The following is a 25,363-nucleotide window of genomic DNA, read 5'->3' on the forward strand; positions in this document are numbered from 1 at the left end:
TGTATGCTTTCCTTTATTAGACAGAGTAGTGAGTATTAAGTTGGAAAGTCATGTTGCGGCTGTACATGACATTGGTTAGGCCAGTTTTGAAATGTTGTATGCAATTCTGGTCTCCCTGCTATAGGAATGATGTTATGAAACTTGAAAGTGTTCAGAAAAGATTTAAAGGATGTTGCTAGTGTGGGAGGATTTGAGCTACAGGGAGAGTTTGAATAAGCTGGGGCTGTTTTCCCTAGAGCGTCGAAGGCTGAGAAGTGACCTTATAGAGGTTTGTAAAATCATGAGGGGCATGGATAGGATAAATGGACAAGGTCTTTTCCCTAGGTTGGGAATAGGTTTAGGGTGCGAGGAGAAAAAAAATTAAGAGACCTAAGGGGCAGCTTTTTCACACAGTGGTGTGTGTATGGAATGAGCTGCCAGAGGAAGTGGTGAAGGCTGGCACAATTATAGCATTTAAAAGGCATCTGAATGTGTATATGAATAGGAAGGGCTTAGAGGGATATGTGCCAAGTGCTGGAAAATGGGACTGGATTAGGTTAAGGTATCTGATCGAATGGACGTCACCTCAGGAGATCTCTCACCCACAGCTTCCAACTTCATAGTCCAGCAACTCCGCACTGCCCAGTTCTACCTCCTTCCAAAGATCCACAAGCCTGACCACCCTGGCCGACCCATTGTTTCAGCATGCTCCTGCCCCACTGAACTCATCACTACCTATCTCGACACTGTCCTATCCCCCCTAGTCCAGGAACTCCCCACATACATTCGAGACACCACCCACGCCCTCCACCTCCTCCAAGACTTGCATTTCCCCGGCCCCCAACGCCTCATCTTCACCATGAATATTCAATTCCTCTACACCTCCATCCACCATGACCAGGGCCTCCAAGCCCTCCGTTTTTTCCTCTCCAGACGTCCACAACAGTACCCTTCCAGTGACACTCTAATTCGATTGGCCGAACTGGTCCTCACCCTTAACAATTTCTCCTTTGAATCCTCCCACTTCCTCCAGACCAAAGGGGTAGCCATGGGCACACGTATGGGCCCCAGCTATGCCTGTCTCTTTGTTGGCTATGTCGAGCAGTTGATATTCCGTAATTACACCGGCACCACTCCCCACCTCTTCCTCTGCTACATTGATGACTGCATTGGCGCCACTTGTGCTTCCGCGAGGAGGTTGAGCAATTCATCAATTTCACCAACACATTCCACCCTGACTTTAAATTTACCTGGACCATCTCTGATACCTCCCTCCCCTTCCTGGACCTCTCCATCTCCAGTAATGACGATCGACTTGACACTGACATTTTTTACAAACCCACCGACTCCCACAGCTACCTGGATTACACCTCTTCCCACCCTACCTCTTGCAAAAATTCCATCCCGTATTCCCAATTCCTCCGCCTCCGCCGGATTTGCTCCCAGGCGGACCAGTTCTACCACATAACACACCAGATGGCCTCCTTCTTTGGAGACTGCAATTTCCCTTCCCACATGGTTAAAGATACCCTCCAACGCATCTCGTCTACATCCCGCACCTCTGCCCTCAGACCCCACCCCTCCAACCGTAACAAGGACAGAACGCCCCTGTGCTCACCTTCCACCCTACCAACCTTCACAAAACCAAATCATCCACCAACATATCATCCACCAACATTTCCACCACCTCCAAACAGACCCCACCACCAGGGATATGTTTCCCTCCCCACCCCTTTCTGCCTTCCGCAAAGACGATTCCCTCTGTGACTACCTGGTCAGGTCCACGCTCCCCTACAACCCACCCTCCCATCCTGGCACTTTCCCCTGCCACCACAGGAACTGTAAATCCTGCGCCCACACCTCCTCCCTCACCTCTATCCAAGGACCTAAAGGAGCCTTCCACATCCATCAAAGTTTTACTTGCACATCCACTAATATCGTTTATTGTATCCGTTGCTCCCAATGCGGTCTCCTCTACATTGGGGAGACTGGGCGCCTCCTAGCAGAGTGTTTCAGGGAACATCTCTGGGACACCCGCACCAATCAACCACACTGCCCCGTGGACCAACATTTCAACTCCCCCTCCCACTCTGCCGAGGACATGGAGGTCCTGGGCCTCCTTCACCGCCGCTCCCTCACCACCAGACGCCTGGAGGAAGAACGCCTCATCTTCCGTCTTGGAACACTTCAACCCCAGGGCATCAATGTGGACTTCAACAATTTCCTCATTTCCCCTTCCCCCACCTTACCCTAGTTCTAAACTTCCAGCTCAGCACTGTCCCCTTGACTTGTCCGGACTTGTCCTACCTGCCTACCTACCTTCCTCCTTTTCCACCTATCTACTCCACCCTCTCCTCCCTGACCTATCACCTTCATCCCCTCCCCACTCACCCATTGTACTCTATGCTACTTTCTCCCCACCCCCACCCTCCTCTAGCTTATCTCTCCACGCTTCAGGCTCACTGCCTTTATTCCTGATGAAGGGCTTTTGCCCGAAACGTCGATTTCGCAGCTCCTTGGATGCTGCCTGAACTGCTGTGCTCTTCCAGCACCACTAATCCAGAGTTAGACTGAAGCGCCTGTTTCCGTGCTGTACATATTAGTGACTCTGTGGAAAGGTTGGTCTAGCCTTGGTGGTAGAGGTCATTACTTTGGGATCTGTCCTCAAAGGAACCATGGTGAGTTGCTGAAGTGTTATACAAACTACTCCTTTACATTGGTGGTGAAGGGAGTGAATATTGAAGGTGGTGATATGATGCTAATCCACCATGTTATCTGGGATTATGCTGACCATCTTCAGCAATGTTGTAGGTGCATTCATTAAGGCAAACAGAGTATTCTATCAGATTTCTGATTTGTACATCGTGGACAGGTATTGGGGAAAAAAGTAGTGTTTTACTCACAATGGGATTCCTAGCTGCTGACCTGTTCTTGTAGCCTCCGTGTTTTTTGAGTACTGTGTGTAGATAAATAATTTTTGTTTCGTATCCACATTTTAATTGCCTGAGGACAAGAGAAACATGTTCTACTTTCTATTTATTTTCTTGTTGCCCTTTTGCTTCTGTTAGTTGATTGTATGTGCGGGTAGGATATGTGTCGTCAGATCCTCCAGCTGCTTTGAATTTGAAGAAAATTTGTAGAACTGGCTGGTCTTTTTGTTTTGCTTATCAATCTTGCTTTTAAGTCGTTGAAAATAAAAATCAGTACAGTTATAATGGATGACCCACTGATCTAGCCTGGTTTGCACCATAATACCAATTAAAGTCAAATTAGTACTCAAATGGTCCCACCACAACCTTGCTCCATAGCCTGGGGTTTCAGAGACCAGCTGTAGTATTTATACAACTGTTCTAGCTGAGGTACACTGACTCACCACAGATCAGGAAATGAGCCTTCTTTCTTAGACTGGCTCAGCAACATAGTGAATTTACTCTGAGCCATTCATTGAGCCTTGATGTCTATGTATTGTATTGGCCAACTAAGGTTAGGACCACGTTGATTCTGATCTTTCGGCCAGTGCGGCTGGTTAATGTGCTTAGTACTGATATTGTATTGCGTCTCCTTTTAAAGGCAAACGGATACAAGTTGAACTCTCCAAGAGTCGGCTGCGGATGCAACCCGGGATGGGCGAAAAAAACGGCTGTTTTCGCTGCGGGAAAGAAGGCCATTGGTCTAAAGAGTGCCCCAAAGATCGCGTTGGTCTCGATGGCAATTTTGACGGCAGCTATTCACGCGATTACATAGATCCGTTTTCGATGACCGCGCGGCCTATAACTGCGTACGGAGAGCGCCCACTTTACGATGATCGATTCAGGGTTGTCGATTACTACGAGAAATATCGGGCAGGAGCATATGGAGCGGTGGGAGATCCTTACAGCCGGGCAGATCCATTTTCGCCTCTTGGCACTTCCCTGCGAGATCGTATTCCCGCTGCGGTAAACCCCTACGAGCGGCGGCCACTGCCAACTCCCACTACTTATTATGGTCGCGACAGGAGCCCTTTACGTCGTCCACCACCCATGCCTGCTTTGAGCACTGGATATGGGTTTGAGCGCACAGCAGTTTCTACAACTATGTATGACCCTACAAATTCTGCAGCAAGAGATTCGTACGCTACAGCCCAGTATTCTGCAGCCCAATATTCTGCCGCGCAGTACTCTGCCGCACAGTACTCTGCCGCACAGTATTCTGCCGCACAGTACTCTGCAGCACAGTATTCTGCCAGCCAGTACTCTGCTGCCCAGTACACTGCTGCCCAGTACTCTGCTGCTGCAGCAGCTGCCGCCCAGTACCCTGCCACCCAGTACTCTGCATACTAACTGAAAGGTGAGGATAATTTATCTTTAATAAGGCGGTCAGTGTTCTCATTAGCTGTAGAAGCATCTACCTCATTCAAGGGCCCCTTGAGCATGAGTTGTGATCTATCAAATGCTTTGTGCATATTGTCTATCCAGCTCTGTGGCACATTCTTGAATTTTGTTTGTTGAGGTCCGCTCAAAATAAAAGCCATAAAAGTTGTCTTTAAAAAACATTGATTATCAACTCCAACAAAGTACTGTTTGCACTTGTGGCAAGTCCAGTCTTATAAGCATTGAGGACTAAAGTTACTATCGCAAACAAACTTGAAGTGTGCAGGCCCCTCAAGTCTTCAGAACAAGTACTGCACTTTGATTAACTAAAATGGCACCCTGCAGCATGCTAAAGCAGAGCACGAGTACATATGCTTTTCCAACTGTGGCCAATCTATTCACCTCCACATAGATATTGCATAGTGTTCTGGGCCAATATATGAAGAGTACTGGGCTCTGATGACAATTCTATGAGTGGACCACACTGGCCAGCCAAAGATTAGCTGTGCCTTGGAGTATTATGGACCTCTGTCGTCCAAGTCAGAATTGCTGGGCCGATTTTAGAAGAAACAACCTTCCATCGAGACAGTTTCTTTTCCATTGTTTAGCCTAAATCCAGATTATATGATCCCTTTTGTTTTCTCCAGTTGAGAAAATGCCATGTAAATATTAATGACCTATTGGCAGATCAAGTCAATCTAAAGCTAGGAAGAATGGGAGCAAAAGTGAGGACAGTTGGAAAATAGTGGACAGTAACATCAAACTGTACCTCAAAAACCTCAATTTGACTGATGCGATTAGACAAAAGAATTGAGGTTAAAAGAGGAATCAGGAAATTTATAGAAGCATTTATTCAATGTTCTATTTTTCAGAAAAACTCATTGATTCTTCATAATTTAACAATGAGGTGTTTAGCAACACTATTTAGTACAGCTTAATTTGACACTACTCCGTCCCTTGATAAAACAGTAGCTGAGACTAGGAGCCATCTCGCAATCTAAGCATGTTACTGCTGTGTCAGCAGTTATTGGATCGCGATCGGGTATAAGATCCCTGACTGATTAGTTTTAAATTTTCCTTTTGGTTCTAGTACATTGATTTCGAGATCAGCTGTAGTGTTTCTACTTCTTCTCGTGGGATGCGATAACTAACTTGACATAAATTGTGATAAACTTGGAACTTTTTTTGTATGGCTCAGTAGCACAGTAAATTACCCAGTACGCCATATGATTTTCATATGGCCACACTAGTGAAAACAAGTCAGAAATAAAACTGGAAAACAGATTGGAGAATGGAAATGTTAGTCTTCCCCATTTTGCTTCACTGCAAATGCATGGCAGGGGAATACTTGGGTTGAGTTTTTTTTCTTCCAAGCAAATTAATGTAAATTTTAGTTCGGATTAATTGAGGGTGTCACCAGGAGTAAGGAATTACTAAAGATCAAACCACAAAAGTACTTGTGTGAGAAAACTGAAATGAACTGTTCCAGACAACACACAAATTGGAAACAAAAATTTAGTTAACAGTTTCTAAATGACAATTTTAAGCCATTAGACATCTAGTCCACGTGGGCAGCAGCTGTATGGTTTTGTGTGGAGTTTAGGGCACTTTTAAAGAAACTTCATTTTATCTTAAGTGCCTGTAGCAATAGTGGATGAGGGCTGTCCATTTATTCTTGTTATTAATCTTGTGAATCCAGCATGAAAGCTTGATTACATTTGGTTTTGCTGTGGTTCAATTCTAGAGTAACAGCTGCAGTTTAGACTTGCACTTAAAGAGATCAGTGAATGGATAGTATCTATTTAGTGTGCATAGTCTCCGAGCCAAGGTCTAGCTTAATAAGTAGCTAGATGAAGTTCTTTAAGCCAGCATGAGTAATGACTAAAGCCGTTGCGTTATACTCTAGCAGAGGTCACGCCATACGCCATCGAAGATGATACCTATTTCATATATCTCAAGTACAATTGATGCCCTATGATTCTGATCTACTTGATGTTGATTGAGTGGTTTATTGAATATGTCCCAGTATGTCTGACAGTTGGGAATTATGCTTAAGCCTGGAAAGAACATCATTGCCAGTGTGCTTTCTTTCATACTGTAAAGTCATTGAATAGGAAACAAAAATGCCTCACTAAAAATATTTTGATTTGTTTCATCTTATAGCAATTAGTTACCCCCATGGCAGATAATGGGACATCATTGGGTTCATTGATTGAACAACTGCACAATTTCAGATAGTTGATGCCAAGTATAGTTTGATTACACATGTTGTCAGCTAATAGTCATTTCATTATGGTTAGTCCAAGTTTGAGTATTATACAGAAATGTGACTATCACAGTAGCACAAAATGTTTGAGAAGTCACAAGTCCCAGTTTGAAATCAACTAACTATATGCAGATTGAACCTTCGCTTGGGACTGGCCTTGCTCAACTACACACTGGATTAACATGCGAAGCTTCATGTGAGTTAATGTTGTGCACTGGGGAAGTGGGGCATTGCTTTTCTTCGTATTAATTTGTGATGATGTGCTCATCTCCCTCAACTGAAGTAATGTTTTGTTTTATTTATGTTATCTAACTAAGATCTTATGTGTAGAGTATTCAAACAGTGAAGCACGGATTGTTTAATGTAAACAGTCTCCCAATTTCATGTTTGTCTCTGGGAACAGCAATCACTGGTGTACTGTAGGGTCTTGAAGTTTGAAAAGTGAGTGTCCTGACTCCTTCCTCACTGCACCTGTTGGTATATATTTACTGTAGGTTCAGTCCTAGTGTCAGTAATCCTAATCAATATGTTGTCGTGTCTGTGCAGTTGTAAATTGGATATCGTGATTCTGAGTAGATTTTCTGGCTGAGTGAGGGTAGGGACTAGAGCTCAGATTTCAAAGTGGTATGTTTTGAGTGGTTTGCACCCATGTGGTGATGAGGTGAAAGGCCTGTTTTTAATCAATCTGCAATGTCCCTTCTTTCGCAGGTTTGGTTTGCATCGTGACGAGAGCCGCGGGTCCCTTGGTATGTGCAGAAACTCGGGTCAAATGTTTTTTGCTTATTGATTTTAATGTGGAAGATATTAGTGAGACACTAAATCTAAATATCGTGTTAAATTAGCCACTGACTCGACTATCTTCTCAAACTGTGACCAAGTATCTTTAAATTTGAATTTTAATTTCTCTTTCTGGGTTTCTTCTTTTGTGTTTGTTGGGAATGACTCATGTAATTGTCAATCGTTTAAGTTTGAACCTTTTGGATTTCCTGTAATCTGATTTACAATAAATAATGAGTACTCAGCCTGAGCGTGTTGCGTCCATGTGAATCTACAATCCTGACCTACTGCCCTGTGCAGGTACTGGGCAGAATAGTTATCTGATTTACTTATATACAGATACAGCTCATAGCATGTGTTTAGCCATGAGTCAGTATGCATGTTTACTGTTGATCTTTTATAGATGTTGTGCTGTGCCAAATTTTCAGCTCTTATGTTGGGTAGAATTAAAGGAACAGGAAAAGCCTGTTGTCTGACAAGCCTGTCTATTTTGCATACTTCATTCCACGTACTTGCTGCACCCTTGAATCCAGTATCTTCAGTACTCTGTTTATCTGCCTTTTAATTGTCGGCATAAGTAGATGTAACTGGCGGGGGGGGAAGAAAATAATTCTTTGTGCTACCCCTTATTGTTATTGTTAGGGAGTCAGTCTTCCTCAAGTGAGTGTGCACATGTTTGACAGGAGCAAAACCTGCTTTGTCTGTGACATGTCTTACCATTGTATAACTTGCCATCATCATTGTTTGGACTCATCATTGAGGAGCGATCAATTGGACACATGGAACATCAATAATATTACTTGAAAGATAATTCATACCTTCAGCAGAGGAAGGGAGTGAATTGAGAAGAGACGAGAGTGAGTAACATACTGTTACAAAATTCCTCAGTACTCCTCATATTCTATACAGTAACATATTTCTATAGGTAAGCCGTTCTGAGGAAATCAAACAACAGTGTGCAAAGTAATGTGAAAGAATAGAAATAAAGAATACAAACTTTTTGATGTTAATATGAGCTTACTAGCAGTATGCACTATTAACTTACATTTCTGATTCCTGTAATAAAACAATGCTACACTCTTCAACTCTTTAAATTATACATTTCAGGTAATGGAATAGGCCATGAAATTAAAAGTAAAGTTCAGTAGATGCTGGATACATGTTGAAATACAACGAATGTTCGAAACATTAGATCGTTCGGTATCTGAGAAAAAACTAACGTTAGGTTAACTAAATCAAACTTAAAACAATGATTGGAAGAAAAGATTGAAGAGTGAATAGTTTGCAAGTAATGCTTATTGTGCATCACAAAAGTTGTTTGTGAGAGACCCCATTTAGCCAAAGTGGTTCTTGGTAGTCAGTGAATCGATGCACTCAGACTGTAAAATACATTTCTTAAATTATTCTTTTTGCAGAATAGGTGATTGTTGATTCAAAATGAGTTGTACTTCAAATTTGATTATAGGTGAGATCAGCAAGACTTAATCAGATAACATAAAAGGCATTGGGAGCTTTCTACCTGATATGTGACTACTCTATGCTCTACTAATTTGGAGACATTACTTATTTGCAAATCCACCTACCTGCCACTTCAGATTCAATTATGATTACTTTTCATAAATCATTTAAATTTGTTAATGTTACAGTTTGAAATAATTGGTAGAACTGGCAAACTAATTGTTCCATCTTCATGCTCCATTTCATCTCCAAAGTCCCTAATTGTGCAGTGACATCCCAAGTACATTCCCATCTTTCCTCAAGCTCAATGTTTGAATCACCAGTGTTTTGCTCTGCTACGGTACCAAGTGGCTATTATCAGTACAAATGACATGCCATGTGATGACAAAGCTAAAAATTTCCCCTCTCCATCTGTCTGCAGCCTCTGATAGGTTGAAAACAACATCCTTATTCAGGACCTCTACACTGTAATCCTTTGAGGTAGAACTGTTCTCACATGGTTCTTTTCTTGTCCATCTAATTGTGGCCAGAGAACCACTTCTGGTGGTTTCAGATCCACTTCTCACCTTGTTACCTTGCTGTCTCCGTCCCCTGTAACCGGCAACATGCAAATGAGAAATAGGTGACATCATCCAGTTGCAGTTTTCCACGCATGCTTTGGCATTCAATGCTACCCCACAACCATGCTTCTTGACTCTTCCAATGTTGCTCAACTATGAGGCTATTTATCCAACATTTACTGGTGAATCTGTGGATTAGCAGAAACCTTCTTCACTTAAATATTAGAAACATTGAAACCATTGGAATGGCAACTAAAAGCAAGCTCTGTTTACTTGACTTTCTCCTAACTTTGGACTCATTCCCTTTCTGTGGCAGTCCATCTTAGATTCAGTCGGTCTATTTGCATCCACGGTGTCATAGTTGATCTAGATGCAAGATTTTGACTTTACCTTCATACCATCAGTTAGATGACTTATTTCCAGCTTGGTACTTATCTCCTGTTTAGATTATCTCCTGCTAAAATCCTCACCTCTGCCTTGATTTCCTATGGTCCATTCCAATACACTCCTGTTATTTTTCCATAATCTAAATTTCATAAGCTTGAGGTTATCCAAAACTTTGTTGCCCATGTTCCCAATCGAGCAGTTTGTCGATTTTAAAGTGTTCATTGCTGTTTTCAAATCCCTGTCTGACCTAGCCTGGTAGTGATTTGTTGTGATATAAATATTTAATATGTTGGCCTGAATTATAAATCTCATAATGTTTTACGTTTTAGCTATATATTGACACATTTAACTGAATCAAGCTTCTTTTATAAATAGTGTAGTGTAAAGGAATGAAGCAAGATCCAGATTTATTCTGCAGTTGAAGGATAAATGTCATTTCTGATAGCAGAAGAGTAAAGGGACAATTTTACAAGTCTGATTTTCTGAGTAATGTGGGCTTTATGCGCTTGAATTTCTAACAAGTGCCACTGGTGAACAACAGCGTTGCAGATTTTTGCTTCAACTTGGCAGAGATGTTCAGTGGCCCCCTCGTGGTCGGTAATGACACATATTGAATGCTTTGCGATCTACTTAGATTTTTCTGAAAAACAGATTTTAAAATGACAAATTAATATGTACAGGTGTTAAAGTTTCTCACTTTAACAATGAATTCAGGTGATATATTGAACTTACTTGCTGTCATTTTAGTCACATATATACCACTATGACTAAGTTAAATAACTTTGTAACTCACAGGCATCAGAGCAATGAGCCAGCTTTTAGAGAACATCTTTAGTTGGCCAGAACACGTTAACTTGCTTCTTCTACATCAGGTTATAATGATGAGGAAGAGCATGCATGTGCAGAAATGCTTTGATGTTGAAAGTGATTATATATGCCTTTCTAACCAAAGTTTTCTGTGCTGTCTGAGATGTGTTGTTAGGAGTGAAGAGTCCTGAGGAATCTTTCTACATTGTTCCCATCAAAATTAGATATGAACATCAAAATTTGATACGAACATCAAATTATAGGTTGGATCAACTGAATCACAGTAATTGATAAATCTTTCAAATGCCAGATAAAGTACATGTTGTTGTCTTCTGCTGCTTATAGTTTTCTGGAGACTCTGCACATTGATGTTGATATTTATTTCTTCAAGTCTGAACTACTTTTTTTTCCCTCCTCCAGACTTGTATTATTCTTTAGTAGTCTCCAGTTTAAGCCATTTCCACATGATGGATGCATTCTTTATTCTTGACATCTGCAGCTGATGTGCTTTCATGCTCATGGTCCTTGTATTTAATACCAACCATACCCTTCATTTTTAAACTCTGCATTTAGCTTCAAATAAACGTGTTTAAAACGAGAACAGCCTGGTTGTGGATGCAAGTAAAATTTGATTCCATTCTTACAGTTGTTTTTCCTTGGATACTTGTTCATCAATTCAGCACAAAATTCAGCTCCTGTTAGTAAATTTCATTCTTTATGAATCAAAGACATACTTCTCCACAGTCAATTATTTTCTGGAGTAACAGACATGCTCGGAGGGATTGTTCTTGGCAAATTCTGCCTTTCCAATTGAAGATTTCCTTAGTAAGATTACAGATCATCATGATGAACTTTGCACTGTTTATTTTTCTTTACAAATTTCACTTCTGGTATCTACTGAATTGGAGGTGCACCTCTTAACATTTTTGGCTCAAAATAATAATCAAATTTATCTATGTGCTATTGACATAAGGGGCAACTTTTTCACGCAGAGGGTGATGCGTGCATGGAATGAGCTGCCAGAGGAAGTGGTGGACGCTGATACAATTACAACATTTAAAAGCCATCTGGATTGGTATATGAATAGGAAGGTGTAGAGGGATACATGTCCAAGTGCTGGCAAATGGGACTAGATTAGGTTAAGCTATCTGGTTGGCATGGACAAGTTGGACCGAAGGGTCTGTTTCCTTGCTGTACACCTCTATGACTTCATGATTGATAGAATCAACAAAAGAAGCATGAATGCACAAAATCTGATACCCAACCAAATAAGATTATATTAGAATACATGCCGAAAAGCTTGGTCAGAGGAGATACTTTGGGTAGGAGATTGTGTTATGTAGGAATTCCAGAGCTTCGAACCAAACTTAAGGTTTTAAAATTTATTTTTCTTGAAGCTAATTGTGAAGACTCTGCACTAAATGCATAATTTCCAGTTGTGGACTGATTAAAACTTGGGAGGTGCAAGAATTCAAAATTCAACAAGTGCAGATACCTTGAGAGGATTGTAGGACGAGCTGAAATTGGAGATGGAGACCAGTGAGACTAAGGAACAATTTAAAAATGAGAATGAGGATTTTAAAACCAAAGTGTTATCCTAATGGAACTGGTGTAGCTTATATATGAATGAGACTTGATGCAGTTTGGAATATGGATTGAATTTCAAATGTGCCTGAGGGTATGGAGATTGTAACATGTAAAGTGCATCAGGAGAATTTAAAGCATTTGCAATGTGGGCATGGGTGAGTAGAATGATGGTTATTCTTCTCAAGTTTCACATTAGTAAACTGTTGAGTTTCTGCAAAAAAAACTTACACCTACTTCATCACATTGATTACTTACTAGCTTTTTATTTCCAGATTTAATTCCAGGTTACTGACATAAATAGTGTGGTGGTGTTCCAATTCTGGAATTTTGACAGCAATAAATATTCATGTCTAAAAGGTGTTTATTGGACAGAAGCAAGGAGGTGATGATGATCTTACACACCTCTTGCATTTCTCCTTTTAGGTAATGACTTACTAGTTTGGGTGATGCTGTTAAGAATTCTTGAGTTGCTGCTTAAAGTTTGAATAATTAGTTAAAGTGCCAATCAGGCAAAATGCTTTATCCTGACTTGCGCTGCATTTTTCAGTACTGTAGCCAAAAGCACCTAGGTACCTGGATCCCATCACCGTGCTGACTTGTAGCTTGTTTTGGGAGGTTAAAACCAATGTAAAATGGTAAAGCTGTCAGCCACTGTTATTCTTATGACTCAAGTCAAGTGTGCAAGGAATCGTTTAGGCTACGGAACCCTCTGTCATCCATTGTCATGTACAGTAACATTATTGTAATAATAGTATATTTGAAATATATTATAGTCCAGGTTGCTTGCCTGAATAAATTATTACTCTACTATTTAATGTTGATACTTGTAATGATGAAAAAGCAAAAGGTATTCTCATAGCACATAAAGCTTGATCAAAATAGACTCTTCTAGTTCTAAAGGCTTTTTTTTAGAAATCTGACATGCAGTGCTGGTTGGAACAGTTACAGAGGCCAAAAATAAGAAAGTGATGGCCTAACAAGCTATACTAAATTCTAATTGTGGATTATTGTCTTTTTTAAGGTTATCGCTCAGATCCTTTCTTGCGGGTCACAGCACACAGAGAGTTAATACTGGTTTCTCCTGGCTGTTCTTGCAAGCTAAGGATGTACATTATTCTCTGGTAAGCAAAAGGTTTGCTACACCTCCGAGACTTGGCTCATACTGGGCAAAAGGGAGCATGGTATTCAGGTCACATTGATAGCTGGCAGTACACAATTATCAGTCACTGTAGATGAAGTAGTATCAAGTTGGGAGAAATTTTAGTGAATTTATTTGATTTACTGCTTCAAAAGAGGCATAGCCAATTCCTTACACTTATGATAATTGTGTATCCAGGAGCTTATTGTTGTGGCATAGGTAAGACTGCATGGGCTGATCTGGAGTCAATAAAGAGCCGTCAAGAAGGCCTAGTTGAATCTGGCATCATGGTGCAGTTAACCTCTCTTCACATATGAGTGACTGTTTCAAAGATTAATGTTATTTTTGAAAATTGGTGAAAATGAAGAATCTTTATTTTAACATTTCAAGAAAAGTAGTGAAATTTACAATTACAGGAAGGGAACATTTGCACAAACTCAATCAATTTTAGTTAGACTGTACTTCTCCACATAGACTGAGCCTTGGCCTCATGATTTGAGTGATCATTGTTTCTGTAAATCTGGAATGCATGAGCAAGATTTCTCTGGTCATTCTGTGTCTCACCATATTTGCCTAGATATTGCCGGTTATAGCCATAATCTCACTCCTATGAAATGATCGCTGATGATATACCCAAGTAGTATATTCATCATGAAGATTCAAATGTCTGGCACCATTGTTTTTTTTACATACCACCTATGACCTCCCCTCCCCCCACCCCAACCCGGTTTGGTTCCATTGCCATAAATACGTGCACATCCTCCCAGAGTTAATTGTTTCTGCATGCTTCATGCTAGCTATTTGAATGTCACCAGCGTTTCCTGTTCAGAGCTATGCCTGTATTTTGTACTCTAATTAGCCCTTTCCATGGTGTAATTCTGAACAGAGAAATATTTTGGCTGTCTTGTGTTGATTTTAAAATGCTTGGCTCATCTACAAGTCCTTATTTATGACTTCTCCAATTATTTTCGATCTTGATCAGTGCCAACATATACTCGCCACTCTGTGGAAGTTTCATGCGTTTTATTCTCTTCCCCTCACTCTACTGCTAGTTTTCTTGGTCACACATTCTCCAGTGAACTGATGCTCCATTTCTTCCACCTTCAAAGAACTTGTAAGAATCTAGTTTTTTGATTGTGTTTTTCCCATCTTACTTATCTCTTAACTCCTCCACGCCCTCCAACTACTTTCTCTTCCCTTACCCCTTCCCCATCCCCTTTGGTTTCTGTGCTCTTAACCTCAGTTTATGCAGAGACTTATTTCAATTTGACTAAAGAAACTTTTATGATAAGTGCAGCTGCCTCTTTGAGTTTGAAACTATAAAGTATCTTACTTTGGTTTGGCACCTGAAACAAATTATTCAGATTGTCAGTTATGACTACAATACGAGGGCTTTAAATGCTAAGCAGTGTAGGAAAAATCATGCATGTCAACCCTTTAAACATTGAATATATGAAGAAAATTAATATTTTTAGTGATTACTTCAATGCAGAAGGTCCATTGGTGATACAGAGTTTAAATATCGCGGTAAATGGAGAAATACTGCTGAAACTTTTAACTTGTACTCATCAGTACAAAGACAGGTATGTAATTCTGAATTTTACACCATCACACAATCTATGCCACAGGAGAAAAAGGTGTTGATTGGTTTGTTGATTCTAATTGCATGAGGTATTGCCACAGAGAGAGAAAGAAGTTGTACCCTCGGCAAATCCTAAGATTCACAAAAAGGTGCAAGACCTGAAAATATTCCTTCTTTGCAGAGAAGGGAGCTTGCATAACAACGTAGCCATTTTATGAGCTCAGCTGCTTAGATAATGTTGATTTAGTGTAACTATTAGTGCACTTGAATTGTCGAGTAATTACTATCTAATCATGTATTAAATCTAACATTTTGTTTCGGGTTTTGCAAGTGCAAGCTGGTTGAATATGCCTGTGGCTCTACCTGATGTGAATGGGTGACGAAGTATGTTTGATTCGATTAGCCATTAGTTTGCCTTTTTTTTTAAAGGAGCCTTGATACAATTAGCGCAGTTAAAGTGAAAATAAATAAATTTTAATGTTAAAATATCCGTGAAGAAAACTACAGATTTAATTTGTGTTCCCTCACGTACCTTGTAGGTTGTTAAGAAAAAAAGGTTCATCTTTTGTTGTTTGGCGGAACCTATAGAATATCCACTCTTCCTGCCTACTCAGAGTCATAGAGATGTACAGCACGGAAACAGACCCTTTGGCCCACTCGTCCATGCTGACCACATATCCCAACCCAATCTAGTTCCAAGTGCCAGCACCCAGCCCATATTCCTCCAAACCCTTCCTATTCATATACCCATACAGATGTCTTTTAAGTGTTGCAATTATACTAGCCTCTACCACTTCCTCTGGCAGCCAGTTCCACACACGCACCACCCTCTGTGTGAAAAGATTGCCCCTTAGGTCTCTTTTATATCTTGCCCCCCCTCACCTAAACCTATGCCCTCTAGTTCTGGACTTCCCCACCCCAGGGAAAAGATCTTGTCTATTTACCTATCCATGCCCCTCACGATTTTATAAACTTCTATTAAGTCATCCTCAGCCTCCAAAGCTCCGGGAAAACAGCCCCAGCCTATTAAACCTCTCCCTAATGCTCAAATCCTCCAACCCTGGCAACATCCTTGTAAATCTTTCTGAATCCTATCAAGTTTCACAACACCTTCCAGTCGGAAGAAGAGCAGAGTTACATGCAATATTCCAAAAGTGCTGGACATCGATGGGAGCCCAGGCACTGTCTGCAAAAGACTGATCGCTTTTCTCTCTCTCGCTCTCTCTCTCGCTCTCTCCCGCCCACATCCCTTGGAGTTCTACACAGTCATGTACCCTAACTGCCCCCTCCCCTTCCCCAGATATTCTCTCCAACCAGAAGAAGAGAGCATAAATTTAAAGTGATCTCAAAAATCACAACACCGGGTTATGGTCCAACAGATCTATTTGGATGTACAAGCTTTCAGACCATTGGTCCTTCATCAGATAGCTAGTTTACGAAGGAGCATCACTCTGAAAGCTTGTACATCCAAATAAATCTGTTGGATTATAACCTGATGTAGTGTGAGTTTTAACTTTGTCCACTCAGTCCAACACTGGCACCTCCACATTAAAGTGATGAAAAGGTAATGTGCAAAATAGCATCTTTGCATAATGAGTAGTTAAGGTATGGAATGCACTGCTTGGAAATATGTTGGAGGCAGATTCAATTGAGGCATTCTAGTGGGCAGTGGATGTGTCGTAGCAATCTTTTTTAGATTAGATTAGATTCCCTACAGTGTGGAAATAGGTTCTTCGGCCCAACCAGTCCACACCGACCCTCCAAAGAGTGTCGTCCGGACCCATTTCCCTCTGACTAATACACCGAACACTATGGGCAATTTAGCATGGCCAACTCACCTGACCTGAAGAAGGACTTATGCCCGAAACGTCGATTCTCCTGTCCCTTGGATGCTGCCTGATCTGCTGTGCTTTTCTAGCAACACATTTTCAACTCACCTGACCTGCACATACAGTCATAGAGATGTACAGCATGGAAACAGACCCTTCACTCCAACCTGTCCATGCCGACCAGATATCCCAACCCAATGTAGTCCCAACTGCCAGCACCCGGCCCATATCCCTCCAAACCCTTCCTATTCATATACCTGTCCAAATGCCTTTTAAATGTTGCAATTGTACCAGCCTCCACCACTTCCTCTGGCAGCTCATTCCATACATGTACCACCCTCTGTGTGAGAGATTTGCCCCTTAGGTCTCTTTTATATCTTTTCCCTCTCACCCTAAACCTATGTCCTCTAGTTCTGGACTCCCCAACCCCAGAGAAAAGACTTTGTTTATTTATCCTATCCATGCCCCTCACAATTTTGTAAACCTCTATAAGGTCACCCCTCAGTCTCCGACACTCCCGGGAACACAGCCCCAGCCTGTTCAGCCTCTCCCTACAGCTCAAATCCTCCAACCCTGGCAACATCCTTGTAAATCTTTTCTGAACCCTTTCAAGTTTCACAACATCTTTCCAATAGGGAGGAGACCAGAATTGCACGCAATATTCCAATAGTGGCCTAACCAATGTCCTGCACAGCTGCAACATGACCTCCCAACTCCTGTACTCAATAAAGGAAAGCATACCAACCGCCTTCTTCGCTATCAAGGAGCTATAAAGCTGCACTCCAAGGTCCCTTTTTTTAGCAACACTCCCTAGGACCTTACCATGTTTGCCAACCTCCAGTCTTCCGGCACCTCACCTGTGACTATCGATGATACAAATATCTCAGCAAGAGGCCCAGGAATCACTTCTCTAGCTTCTCACAGAGGTCTCGAGTACACCTGATCAGGTCCTGGGGATTTATCCACTTTTAACCGTTTCAAGACATCCTCTGAGTGTGTGGCTATGAAATAACTGTTTTTCAAAGTAGTTTTGAGCACGGTGGTGTTTAGAGATCTGGGGTCTTTATTTTTCTGCATTTCACTTCTAACTAAATGTAGCAAAAACTTTTTGATGTTACCAGACTGAAGTGTGCAGACACAAGAACATAGTGAGAATATACTAAACAAATGGATTGTTTTATTGTTGTTGCATGTACCTAGATACAGTGAAAAGTGTTGTCTGCTATACAGGTAAATCGTACTCCGCAAAGTGCATCAGATTAGCGGAGCAGAGTGCTGTTTTGCAGCTGCAGTGACTGTGCAGAGAGAGAGAGAGAGATCAGAATTAACAGTTGAGAGGTTCATTCAGAAGTCTGATAAATTAAAATTATTTGAAAATAACAGTTAATTATGCATTCATTCATACAAGCCTGAAGTCTGGATGCTTTCGAAAGCCATTTTCCAATCTTTTTGTGCTGGCTCTTAAACATTTTTTTTTGGCACCACTCTGCATCTTTGCCCCATTTTTAGCCATACCCTAACCACTGGGCTGGATGAAAATGTTTTTCCTCATGCCCACTTTGTTTCTTTTGGCAATTGGACCCTTTCATTCATGATGGGAATAATTTCTCCTTATATACTGACTGACCAGATCCCTCACAATTCAAACTTGCTGTTTATAGTTTTGTCTTCAGGGAATGAGATTCTTCATTGTTTTTTAGGTCAAAGTCTGCAAAATATATTTCCAACAGCCTTGGGTACTTGTGCCTCAAGTCCTACAGTCATTCGAGAAAGTAGCTCATCACCACTATCTCTAGAGTAATTAGAAATGGGCATTCAATGCTGGCCTGATGAACAATGCCCACATCCCATTAACTACTTTAAAATACAATTAGTTTGAGCAGGTTTCCTCATTTTGCTAACAGATTACAATAAAGTAGAGCTATTGTTGCCCTTTTACAACTGGGATCTTGCTACCAATTCAGAATACTGATTTTTTTTTCTTGATGCTTGCAAAGGGTGCATACAAAAATGATTTTGCTCGACTTTCGTTTGGCCCTTTTGGGGCAAGCGGTCATGCAACAATGGCCTACTGTAAATTTGTAGCACAATTCCTCATAATATGTACAGTTGGTGAATTTCAATGTCATGCTAGTTTTTGATGTAAAGTGTTCATGTTAATTCTCAAGTTTTGGGGAAAGCACTTCAGTTTATATGAAATCCATGTTATAGGGTTGTTTGATGTACATCATTAAAGCTGTGCCTGCCCACTGCATCTGATTCACAGCTTATCTAATTTGGTAATGTTTACTTATGCACATCGGAGGAAGCATTTTAATTCATCAAAGCTGTCTAATTTGGGAATGCTTTGTGAATAGATTTTTTTTTAATTATGTACAACTTCTGACTTTAGGTCAACTTTAGTGTAAGAGAAATGGCTTCTAAGCTCAACGTCTCATTGGCAGTGTGTAACAATTCACAACGAGGTGAAGTTTGAGTGCTGGCTCTTAATTATTCTTAATTATTCTTAATTATTCTTAATTGTGTAAAAGTTAAAGTTGTGAATAAATTAGACTAAAGAAATATTGTAGATCACCTGACTTTTATATGTCTTATACTGTGAGATTTTGTTGTTTTCAACTATTTCTTTTGTTTTTAAAAAGGCTCTTAAGTTTTCTGACACTTTTATTCAAGCATTTATCATTCCTTTTGGATAAAGTAAGAGGAATGGTGAGTTTACTGTACTGCTGGATCATAGGGCTACTTTCATTGGAGAGAAATGACTGATGGTGGTTTACTATGAGGGTCACGACATCTCAGGTAGGGGGCAAGGTCAAGAAGGAGAGTCCTTCATGATAGCCTCTGCCTATGCAGAGGAATTAGCCCACGCTGTTGTGTCAATCTGTATTGCAAACCAGCCATCCAGTTAACCAACTCCCTTTGGAAAAATGTTGTGTAATAGTTAAATCGATCGTCTCAAGGAGGTATTTACTCCTTGAGTCAAAGGGGTAGGAGGAAATTAGAAATATAAATAGTTACAGAAAAGAATAAGCACACTTAAAGGGTTACTGAATTAAGAACAGAAAGTGCTGCTGGAAATACTTAACTTTAGCAGTATTATCAGAACACCTGATGTGTTAACTGTTTTTCTCTCTCCACAGATGCTTGCTGACATGAGTATTTTCAGCATTTGCTATTATTATTTCATTTGTCCAACATCCACAGTAATTTGCTTTGAGTCATCAGATTACATTTGATTGGAGAAATGTCCACTTTTATATCCCTTTAGTCTGAGAAATTAGAGGCCAAACCTTTGTTTCATAAAGTCGGCAAAATATTTTACGTGAGACAATCACGCAACCATGTTTCTCACACAATATCCCAGTGTGGTCGAGCAAAAGGGGAATTTCTGACTTCACTTGCTCCTGCTGTTTGTAGCTACTCTTGCTTGGAGACCTTGTGTCATGTTATCTGTGTTATAGAATCCTCGCGCTTCCATTGTAGCTCATCTACAAATACTGTGTGACATATCTATCATCCAACTAAACCTAGATAAGCCCCTGTTTTTGGTGCCCTCCACTTTGCTTTCTAGAAGTGCTCTCTAGAATTTTAGCTCTGTTCAAATGACCAAAATACTGAATGTATGTTTAGTTATGTGTTTGCTGATTCAGTATTGAACAAGTAGGTCCTTTTGTTCACCCATGTAGGAATTCAATTCCTTCCCAGTGAGCTGCTTGATTGTTCATATATCTTTCTCTCTCATTTATATTCCATCAAATGAGAGAGCAATTATTCTGAGATGGAAGAGATTTGATAGGGTCAGTAACTGTTTCCTCTGAGGAAAAACCAGACCAAAAGGTGGTATGGTAAAACTAGAGCTAAGCTTTGAGTTCAGTAACATCTTTTCTACAAAGAATAGTAGAAATCTGAAAGCCATGCCTGCAAAATGCTGTGGATCTTGAGTCAATTGAAATTTAAGATCAGACTTGATTTAGATTTTTATTACATCAGAGTATTGAGTGGTGTTCAGTTTGGGGTGAATGGTGTTTCGGAATAAGGTAACCATAATCTCATTTAACTTGTTCCAATATTCAAGGGAGGAATAGCCTATTTTTGTTCCTATGTTCTTGCTAAATGATTCACCAGCCCTGTCAATAAAATTAGTTTACCTCTTCTGCCTCCTTGTACAGTAGATGTTTAAACTACCTTCATTATTTTCACCAGGAAGTGGCACTATTCTGGCTTATTGGTGTTTTTTTTAAAAAATGTCTCAGTAAACACTTTCAAAGACTACATCAGCTAGCTTATGCAAATTTATTTATTTTGCAGGTTTTAAAAAAACTATGAAATGGTTTGGAACACTAACTTATGGCTCATTCACAATTCTTTCTCTGAAGAATTGATTTAAAAACAACTTGGACAAAAATAAAGGTGGATTGATTTGGTGTTTTGGCCTATTGGGCTGATTGGAGGCCTTGTTGGTGCTGTGATAAAAATCTGAATATGTAGGTATTTGTTTTGTTCTGTAGTAACTTCTTGTATTAATTCACTCAATAACATTAATACTCAGATTATTACTCTTTGGTCACATGCAGTCTGAAAAATTAAAATGGAATCACAGTGGGAAAAGGTTTGGTAAAGACAACAGTTGAACGAGAGAGAGAGAGAGAGAGACAGTGGTGTTGACATCAAATTCCATGCAGGAGCTGACAACACATCCGAAGAAATTATCAACAACGGGAAGCATGTTGTGGAAAAAGAGAAGATTTTTAGTGAACTACAGAGGTAGTAATTGATGGTGGGAGGAGGAAGAAATGCTCAAGATTCTCCAGCTGTTTCTTTATGGGTAAGAATCAGCCAAATACTATCAGTCCCATTGCACTGGCCAACAAAGAAAAAGTGTAGTTATGATCTGGTTGACCATGTCAAAGGCTGGAGGAGAGGAAAATTGTCTCATGGTTGGCATGGAGGCTCACTGGTTAGCACTGCTACCTAGCAGCACCAGGGTCCCAGGTTCGATTCCAGCCTTGGGTGACTGTCTGTGTGGAGTTTTGCACATTGTCCTTGTGTCTGAGTAGGTTTCCATATACAGTCCAAAGATGTGCAGGCTAGAAGAATTGGCTGTGCTAAGTTGTGTTAGGTACATTAGTCAGAGGGAAGTGGGTCTGGGTGAGTTAGACTTCAGAGGGTTGGTGTGGACTTGTTGGGCCAAAGGGCCTGTTTCCACATTGTAGGTAATTTAATCTAAAAAAACTACAAATTATCCTGGCTGTGCTAATTTTGGGGTGGCACGGTGGCTCAACGGTTAGCACTGCTGCTTCACAGCGCCAGGACCCAGGTTCAATTCCCACCTCAGGTAACTGTTCTGGGTGGAGTTTGCACATTCTCCCCGTGTCTGCGTGGGTTTCATCCCACAGTCCAAAGATATGCAGGTTAGGTGAATTGGCCATGCTAAATTGCCCGTAGTGTTAGGTGCAGGGGTAAATGTAGGAGAATGGACTTGGGTGGGTTGCTCTTCAGAGGGTCGGTGTGGACTTGTTGAGCCAAAGGGCCTGTTTCCACACTACAAGGAATCTCATCTAAATCTAATCATGTCACTTAACCTTTGAGGAAAGATTTAGGACTGTAGTGAGGATAGAAAATATTTTTGAGAGATTTGAAGTGGCACTACACATGTTGGAACAGTGTTGGCTAACATACTGTCATAAAGATTAATTAACATGTTTGGGTGACAGTTTTAAGGTAAACATGAAGGTTTTTAAGAGAATATCATTGTCACTGCATAGAATATACATTTTAGTAATGCTATTGAATATTAAATGATTCAAACTGACCAGTAAGGCTTGTTTTTGACCATTTTTTAAAATTGACTATCAATTTTACACACACACTGCCAGTTGACGATAGTGTGCTTGAAGAGTTTAATTCAACGGCCAAGAAGGCACTTGGAGCACAAATTACTGCCTCAATTTATTAGCGATATTGCAATTATTGTATCTCTTCATTGAAACTTTTTCCTGCCTAGCTGATGGTCTATAAACTGCAAAGTAGGGAAAAGTAATCTTTTTATTAAGAGCTTTCATCTCACTGAGGAGGCTTCAGCTTAAACCTCTGCTCACATTTTGACAATTCTGACCAATTCCACACAGTACCTGAGACAATACATGTGATTCCAGAACAGTGAACAACATTGCTGAGAAAAGAAACATTTTGTTGAAGCTTTTGATTTTGCAGTCATCGGGACATTTCACAAATATCCCAATATAAAGGCAAATAATATGTTTACTGCTTCTCGCTCCCATTGTGCAGTAGCAACACGAGTGATGTGCACCAGTCACAGATGTTCTGCGTGTTACGCAAATAAGTATTGGCAATTTCAATAAGTAAGCATCAACTGCTAAATATGTAAGCCGTACATCCCAAAGATTGGCATATCAAATAACACCAACCTTTGGCTGTTCACAGCAGGCCAGGTATTGAATATAATAGCCAGTCCCTACTTGCATGCTGTTGACACAGTATCTGATGTAGATGATCCAACAGTTGGATAACATTTGATAAATAATCCTGAACGTGCTAGGAATTATTCTGACAAATAATTTCTCACAGTGTGACATACATTAAAAAATAGAGCCATATTCTTTACAGATATAAAAAATATACACACATTGTACTTGTGGTACGTAGGTGATCTGTTATTCACCAGTTCATTCTTTAAGGTTCTTTTTTTCTACCATATTTTATCTCTATACCCACCTTCTATAGCAGAGATTTTTTTTTATCTTTTAGGCACAATAATCTTTTTATTAAGAGCTTTCATCTCCCTAAGGAAGCTTCAGCTTAACCTTCTGCTCACATTTGACAATTCTGACCAATTCCATACAGCATCTGAGACAATACATGTAATTCCAGAACAGTGAACAACATTGCTGAGAAAATAAACCTTTTGTTGAAGCTTTCGATTTTGCAGTCATCAGGACAATTCACAAATACCCCAATATAAAGGCAAACAATGTGTTTGTACTGTTATTGGATGAATGATATAGAAGCCAGGACTAATGATCCAGGCTCTTGAGTTAAATCTGACCATAGTGTTTAAGTAATTTAAGTTCAATTGAAGAAATGTGAAGAGCATTTGTTAGTTTATGATGTGGTGATGCTGAAATTGTAGGAGTGCTGAAAAGCCCCATATGATTCACTAATATTAATTAAGGTGAGAAATTAGAAATTTTTGCCTTGTCTCATCTAGATATGACTCCAGACCTTCAGCAACCTGGTTTGCTTTTGACTGCCTTCTGAAAATGGCTCAACAAGCTATTTTGGTTGCATCAAATCATTGCAGAAAACTCAAAACAGTAGTAATATCAAGCAGCCTAGTGAATATGTACCAAGGCACTCCTGCCCAGATAATCCTACAATGTGCTGTGAACTACAATTAGCCAAAATTGGTGAAGCTTCTTCATATCCTGGTCAAGCAACAACCTGACAATCATGCACACAAAATTGTATCTGACTTTTTCATCAGTATTCTTGGAATGATCTGCCCCTCCAGCAGGATAGACCTACCACTGATTGAGGCCCAGTGGTATAAAGGTGGCAACGTGTGGCCCTAGCGCTGGTAGGCCTCAATACTCACTTCAATTCAAGTTACATTGCTATTGAAATTTCTGACTGATTACCACCTGTGACCTTCATCAATTGAGTCAGCATTTCTACCATGTTCATCACTGCCTTGAAAAAACATTAATGATAGCAAGGGCACATAAGTATATGCTGTTTTTGGAAAGGATCATGGCCATCACACAGTTTGGCTCTGGAACAACAGACCGGCCTTCATGAGAGTGTTAAGAGAACCAGTTGATTTGAATGATTCCACTCCTAATGGTGTTAGTGGGAGCATTAATCACACCGTAAGTGGCATTGTTATACTAAGGGTAATATCTACACTATTGACACCACTGTGCGAAATGTGATAGGTTCAAAGCAGATCTTTTGGCCCAAAACTCCACATTCATAAAGTATTGTAGGCCGTTAACATCAGAGTTATAGTCCTCTGGAATCTATAACATAATGATTTGGTGCTCAAAACTAGATGTTAAAACTCCAGTTCAATAAGCAGCATAGAGAGTAGCACCAAGCATACTTAAAATGAGGTGGTAACAGAATGAACTTACAAGAGTGGAAGCGACATTCTACAAACAGGATAAATAGTCCCACAAACAAGGAATCCAATCTAAAATCTGAAATCCATTCCTAAATGGTAGCTGACAAATAACTAACCAGTAGGGGAGGCTGTGCCTCTTGTATTGAGGGAACCAAATGGGAAAAGCCTACATTTCTCACCAAATGAACTGGCTGCAGGCTAATCTTAGTAACAATACTGATAGATAGTGATCCTTCCCTCACCCTTGGCCTATGTTATCCTTAATGGACTTTGCATGTAAATTAGTTGGGGAACATAGGTGACCAGTTGTTGATGGTTAAAAGATGGAGAAAAAGTCTTACAATTTGGTTATGGAGATTTTTTAAAAATCAGTTATGTATAAGAACTCTTCTGGATAAAAAAAAACTAGATAGTGAAGTTCTCTAACACACTGAGAGTACTCATGATTTGTAGATGCTGGTGTTGGACTGGGGTGTGCAAAGTTAAAAATCACATAACACC

At 40.3% G+C, this 25,363-nt stretch overlaps 1 protein-coding gene across 14 annotated transcripts in view; it reads left to right on the forward strand.

Moving 5' to 3' along the window:
• Nucleotides 1-25,363, forward strand: part of LOC140455128 (RNA-binding protein 4B-like) — a 118,398-nt gene that overhangs the window by 26,845 nt on the left and 66,190 nt on the right. For 3 of the 14 annotated variants that reach the window (XM_072549789.1, XM_072549788.1, XM_072549787.1), the window contains 2 exons: nucleotides 3,550-4,305; nucleotides 7,303-7,615. The exons of 1 other annotated variant lie outside the window; for it this stretch is intronic. In XM_072549789.1, the coding sequence (XP_072405890.1) occupies nucleotides 3,550-4,298 (749 nt within the window). In that variant the 3' untranslated portion in view covers nucleotides 4,299-4,305; nucleotides 7,303-7,615. Of the gene's footprint in view, nucleotides 1-3,549; nucleotides 4,306-7,302; nucleotides 7,616-13,191; nucleotides 13,292-14,783; nucleotides 21,204-21,293; nucleotides 22,535-25,363 lie in introns of those variants that run through there. 10 more of the 14 variants (XR_011952773.1, XR_011952775.1, XR_011952776.1 and 7 more) reach the window with 10 other exon arrangements.

This window comes from Chiloscyllium punctatum, chromosome 30 (assembly GCF_047496795.1).
Source record: "Chiloscyllium punctatum isolate Juve2018m chromosome 30, sChiPun1.3, whole genome shotgun sequence".
Lineage (NCBI taxonomy): Eukaryota > Metazoa > Chordata > Chondrichthyes > Orectolobiformes > Hemiscylliidae > Chiloscyllium > Chiloscyllium punctatum.